Source organism: Canis aureus, chromosome 26 (genome assembly GCF_053574225.1).
Source record: "Canis aureus isolate CA01 chromosome 26, VMU_Caureus_v.1.0, whole genome shotgun sequence".
NCBI classification, from domain to species: Eukaryota; Metazoa; Chordata; class Mammalia; order Carnivora; family Canidae; genus Canis; species Canis aureus.
Genome location: NC_135636.1, coordinates 48,739,834 through 48,745,833, shown reverse-complemented (window position 1 = coordinate 48,745,833; position 6,000 = coordinate 48,739,834). Strand labels below are relative to the sequence as shown.

Here is a 6,000-nt window from a genome sequence, read left to right as displayed (position 1 = left end):
CGTGTCGCGTGGAAAACCATCGAGTCGACGTGAGAAACATGCATGCTAATCTGTCATTGTTTTAAGTCACAAAAAGCTATGTATGCATCGTCTGCGCTACGCCTTAGTGAAACCGTGTCGAGCTACTGGGCTTGTCTACCCTGGTTGGCATGTTCTGAAGGGAAACAGGGTGAACGGTGACCTATTTCGCTCGGGCCGGCGGCGGTGGCGCAGGGCTGGAGTGACCGGGCCCCTCGGGTGGCACTCGAGGGACTGCAGCGAGCACACGGGCCGTCCTGCGCCCGTGTCCATTAGCCGAATGATTAAATATACATCAACCCTGTGGTATAATAAAGTAATTCTAATAGGGCATTGTCACAGGATCAATGTTTCCTGGTTTAAAAATAAACATTAGCATTTATCTAGCAGCAGCAAACTATTATCCCATGGTACTGTTTTATTCAACTGACATCTTTTAATCAAAGCAATCCATATTGTGGCAACATTCCAAGGTATCATGATTGCAAATATCTACGGCAAGTTAGGTAATAGCTATGTTTTTGTTGCTAGCTTTTTCTTCCTCTACGGAGTCGATGCAGATTATTTTCTAATGAATTAATTCCATTAGGAAAAAAATCCAAAGTAATTATGTTACTCGAGACAACCTCTCATCTACCTCCTCGGGTTTCACTTGTAACTATTACACACAACCGTTCATGTGTGTTCCAGTCTTCTGAATTTTCCAAAATACCCCTGTGATGAACGTAAGTAAAAAGAACCTTTTCAGTGGCCTAGATGACGTGGCTAACACCCCACAGACGGAGGTCCGGATCCCCTGCCAGGGGCTGGCGGGGAGGGGGGGCAGCTCGGGCACCCCAGGTGACATCCTGGGGGGTCAAGCCCATGGGCTGTGGTGCAGGAGTCTGGCTGGAGGCCCGTTGGCTGCTGCTCCCCACCAGGGTCTGCTGTGACTTGTGCCCTTCCAGGATTAGCCAGAGAAGCGTGGCGCCAACTCGGGGCGAGGGCTGAGCCGAGCAGCCGGCCGCCCTTGAACTCGGCAGGCCTCTTCTGTGATACCTATTCTCATGAACTGCCCTCCGCTTCACGTTTAATTTACAGGTTCTGGAAAGCCCCGTGGAAAGCCTCCTTCCCTGCCTCCCTGAGACAGACTGGCGTGTTTCCTTGCTATGGCCCCCAGATTCACTCCCCGCGAGCATCAGCGGAGATCTTCAGGCAACCAGAAAAGGGAAAACGCACATTTTCCTCAGTCTGAAGTGTGTTTAGTTTCAAAAAGAAATTAGAAAAGCATCTCGGCACGAGTCTGAGTTCTACTTCTTCTTGAGAGTGACCGCATGAGGGATGAAGGGCAACATCTCTGATGAGGGTACAAACGGTCCGAGTGGCCGAGGCCGTGGGAGTCACACACCGGAGCCTCCACGCGGCTCCGCTGAGCGGGAGGCACGGAGCTCCAGGCCGTGCCTTAGCGATCCCAGCCTCACGGCGGCCTTCGTGCCCAGGGAGAGGCTCTGCAAAGCTGCTCAGCGTAACATCTCGGAAGCTTCATTTCCTCACGTGCAACACAGAGCCCCCAGCTCCCCCCGCTCCCCACCCCCGGGTCACAGCTGTGGTGAGGGAACGTTCTGGAAATGTTCTGCACAGGGCAGAGGGAGCGCTGGCTGGAACAGCAACTTTCCCTAGGTTCCTGTCAAAGCAGCTCCGTCCGAGGCAGGTTACAGAGAGCGGCCTTCCACACACCCAGCGGGGCGGGGAGAGCCCGAGGGAGCCCCCGGGCGGGCGGTGCGGGCGGTGCGGCTAGGCCCGAGGTGCCTCCCGGCTCCAGCACTGGTCGGGGCCGTAGCAGCTCCCACCCGGCTCTCAGGGACTTCCTCAGAGCAGGTCCCTTCAACGGCAAGCATGCCTCTAGCCGGAGGCGCTGGGACAGGCCGGGGGAGGCCGCCCTCGGGGAGCGGCCCGCCAGCAGGGGGCGCAGCGGCCCCTGCCCCTGAGGAGGGCTGGGTGGGGACCTGGGACGCCCAGGGTCCCACCTCCCTCCTTGGATCTTTCGTTCAAATCAAGAATTTCACAAACCATCCCCAGAAACTTGTAAATGGTCTAGTTTACAGAAGGGGCTGACGATGACAAATGGAGCTGTGTTTTGGCATGGGTTTGAGTTTGCAAATACAAAGATTTGTGTGTGCAAAATATATAGGCACCATTTGGAAAATGTTAAGCTACTTACATATGGTACATATGCTACACACACACACACACACACACACACACACAGTTTGTTTTCAAATTAATTTGAAAGGCTATTTAGCTCTGAGCTATCACTGCATTCAGTTATATCAGACCCAACACAGCCTGCAAGTCCGCACTGATATCTTTGGATAGCAGTTCTGTTCCTGGGATTTGTTTGAAAGCGTTTAGGTTTTCACGGATCACTGGAGGTTCCTCATTTTCCCCCCTTCTGTGTTATGTAGGTATAAGCCATCTCTCTAGGCATAAACTGTCCACTGGTAAAAATCAATTTTGATTTTATCAGTATTTATTACTGCTGGTGCCAGCAATTTAGAAGACTAGAGAGGGAAAACATGCAAATCTAGACGAAGGAAAAAAATTAAAGCTGGGTCCTCATACCTACAAATAATATGGCCTGCTGTCTTTAAGAAGTATTTTGTATTGTATGGAGAGAGCTTAAATTATCAATTTAAAAACTCAATCAATAAAAATTTACAGGATTGTTATTGCTTACATCTCTTTTGTATTTGTGGGCTCGGTGGCAGGTTTCTAAAACAAAGGCACCACTCCCAGAGGTGCTGCAAAGCAGCGCCCAAGGCACCAGGCAGGAGTCTGGCCTGCCCGTGCCGCGCCAGTTTATTCTACGTGACTCTTCCCCTCTTGGAACACGCCAGGCCACGTGAGAGGACCACACATCTACCCTCTGCCTCACTCTCTCATGCTTCCTCTTCTGTCATTCCAGGAGAGACACTCAAAAGTGCGGACCTCCCCAGGTTTAAGTTCTGGCCCCCGACCCTTAGCAGCGGTTGTGCCACACTCTCCCTCTCCTGACACACTCTACTCATGGGATGACTCACATCATATCCAACCTTCCCACCATTACCTTCCTTTCTCTCCCGGGGGAGTTCCCTTCTGTTCAGCCAAAAAAGCTTCATAAATTAAGATGCCGTCACCAAATCATAATCTCTAAAGGAAAGAGAGATTTTACAGGAGGATTAGTTGGAAAGATAACTGGGGATCTGTAATTCTGATTTTCAGCTACAAACAAAAGGCCCACATCTTCTGAGAAGCTGAATGTCGTCTCCTACAAATACATAAGACGCTAAGTCACTTCCCAAGACCTGGAAAAGAATAGATATCTGAGGCACTCTTTTTAAGAACTTAGTCGTCTCCGTGCACGCACGGGCAAATTCCAGCCTCATAGGCCAAATCCTACCAGCTGCTTTTGTGAATAAAGTCCATGGGAACACACAGCCACACTCCCTGAGAAAAAGTCTACAGAGCCCTGCTCCAGGGAAATGGGACTGTGCTGCACTCCCAGGAACAGTCTGAGACCCTCCTAATCATGGTCCTTTTGAGGCCATGAGCTGCTGGAAGCTAAGAAGACTGGTTCGCTACAGCTCACACACTTGGACAGACTGTACTCCACTTACAGAAAATTAATGGCAGAAGGCACAGTCTTTTCACCCCGTTCTCAAAGTCCCTGGATCCACATGGACAGTACCAGGACTAACTTCTACTTGGGCAGCCCTCCATGTGCACACACTCCACGCAGACCGACCACCAGGCAGGTGGCTGAGAACCAGGTCTGATCATGTTCCCCATGAGCACTCGGGATATAGTAACTTCTCATGAAGACAGAAGCTACTTACTTAGACCACAGACACCCAGCCTCTCAGGCTCTAGGTCCCTGATCAGATCCTCAGGGCCAGAAGCGAGGCCCTTTTGCCCTGGCCAAGCTCAGGAGAAATGTGACTCAAGTGGATGACTTCTAAGAACTGTCTTCCTTTTGATGACTGTCTTTTCAAACCCACCCATTTCCCGGAGCCATGCTCAGCATGCCGGTCCCTAATCTTCTGCATGGCTCCTTGACACAGAGGAGACATTTCTTTCTACTGAGGGGCAAAGCAATGGAAAGGTAAGGGTGACCAGCTGCTTCAAGATTTTTCAGCAGTTTTATTTTTACACTCTCAGTTGAAGCCAATAGTACACACACACACACACACACACACACTTCAAATCATTAAACATATATATTTCTCATTGAATTGATAGGGCTCATTTTAAAACCAACCTTCCAATAACAAAATAATATTGAGGATCATAAGGATAATAATTTCCCCCCTATAGCAAGTGTGACAAAATGACAAAAGAACTCTTAATTCTGGGGCTTTATTTTAATTTTTTTTCTTTTTAAGATGCTACATAGTCAAACAGAATTGGATTGGTCTTTTATGGCATAAAATTAATTTACAGTCAAACTCTCAATCACTACTTGACGATTATCTGGAGCCTCTCACCCCTCTCCCGCCCCCACCCAGCTGGTTCCCTGTCTGCTACCATTCTGCTGCCTCATTCCAAGCAAGGGCCACATGGGAAAGGTCAGGACCAGACTTGGGGCACATGTGCTGGAAGAATGAGTGGCGGCTGAGGGGTAATGAGGGAAAAAAACAAGATCAGCTAGTCTTCTCCAGTTAGAAAGGGTAACAGAGTTGACTGTTGCTACTAAGGACTTCCCTCTCTTTGACAGTTGTTATTTATTTACACAGTGAAACACTTCTGGCAGCTGTTCTACAACATTCCAATAAACCACACCTCCAAGCTTACATAGAGCCCAGAACCTCGAGAGAGAGAGAGAGAGAGAGAGAGAGAGAGAGAGAGAGAGAGAGAGAGAGAGAGGAGCCCACAGCTCTCCAGCAGCAGTGCCAGCGTCACCCACTGGCATTAGGTAGCACAGGTGATTTTTAGGCCACAGCATTAATTATAATCTTGTGGCAATAAGGAAACATGAGATGAGATACATTAAATAAGTTAAATATGCATTAAACATCTCTGAATAACAATTCAATCTCACTACATGAACCAACAGTAATTTAGCTTGGTCCCTTTAAGAGAACAAAGCATTGACTTTCATTTCCAAAGTGTTGGGTCAGTCCACCTCCTGCTGCCTCCCACTGCCTCTCGCTCCTGATGGGCAGATCTGACACTGCCACAGCACAATGCCATTGGCTTCTGACCCTGTTCATCAGTCCCAAGGAACCGACAGCTGGGGACAGAACGTGGAGCAGCAGATCAGAGAGTGAGTGAGCGGGTGGGGCTTGCTATGTGGAGGTGACGGCCCTCCCCACCGCACTGGGTTCCAGCTCCCCAAGGCCCGGCACCAACAGGCAGGAAGAGTGTCTTGTTCTAAGAGAAGTAATCAACCCAGCCACATGTACCAAGGCTACACATGTTTAAAATGACACGACATGCCATTACGATTTAATCACGGTTTCCCTTGTCATTAATAAAGACCATTCTTTTCCCCCAATCATTTACTATACATTTTTAACTCTCTAAAGGATTGTTACGTTATAATTGTGTGTGTGTATGTGCACGCGTGCGCACGCGCAGGGAGGGAGTAATTTAAAGGCAAGACCTGTGAGATGTCATCATACATGAACTTCTTTTTTACACATGGTTATGATAAAGTCAAAGCCCAGGGGATGGCGGGCCCATCAATCCAGTGTGCCGCCCTGTGCCCACTGCCTCTACAAGGCGATCTTCCCTATGATCACACCGACGATGAAGAACAAAACCACGAGGGCGAGGAGCCGGGCGCTGAGGCCCTCCTCCTTCCCAGCTGGAGCTAACACAGGCACAGGGCTGTTGCTCTGAGCTGTCTTCCTCATCCGGAGTCCATCTTCCTCCTACGGGAGCAAAGGCACATTTCAAAGACAACCCAAGGCACCAGAAGCAAAAGTCAACTGTCAGTTCAACAGGATGGGCCTTTAAAAAACA

The 6,000-nt window shown here is 49.4% G+C and overlaps 1 protein-coding gene across 4 annotated transcripts in view; it reads right to left on the bottom strand.

Annotated features, from left to right (window-relative positions):
- Positions 1–4,376: 4,376 nt before the first annotated feature.
- VAPB (VAMP associated protein B and C) overlaps positions 4,377–6,000 on the bottom strand; it is a 50,243-nt gene continuing 48,619 nt past the window's right edge. For all 4 annotated transcript variants that reach the window (XM_077873727.1, XM_077873726.1, XM_077873724.1 and 1 more), the window contains one exon: positions 4,377–5,909. In XM_077873727.1, coding sequence (XP_077729853.1) covers positions 5,692–5,909 — 218 coding nt within the window. In that variant the 3' untranslated portion in view covers positions 4,377–5,691. The remainder of the gene's footprint in view (positions 5,910–6,000) is intronic.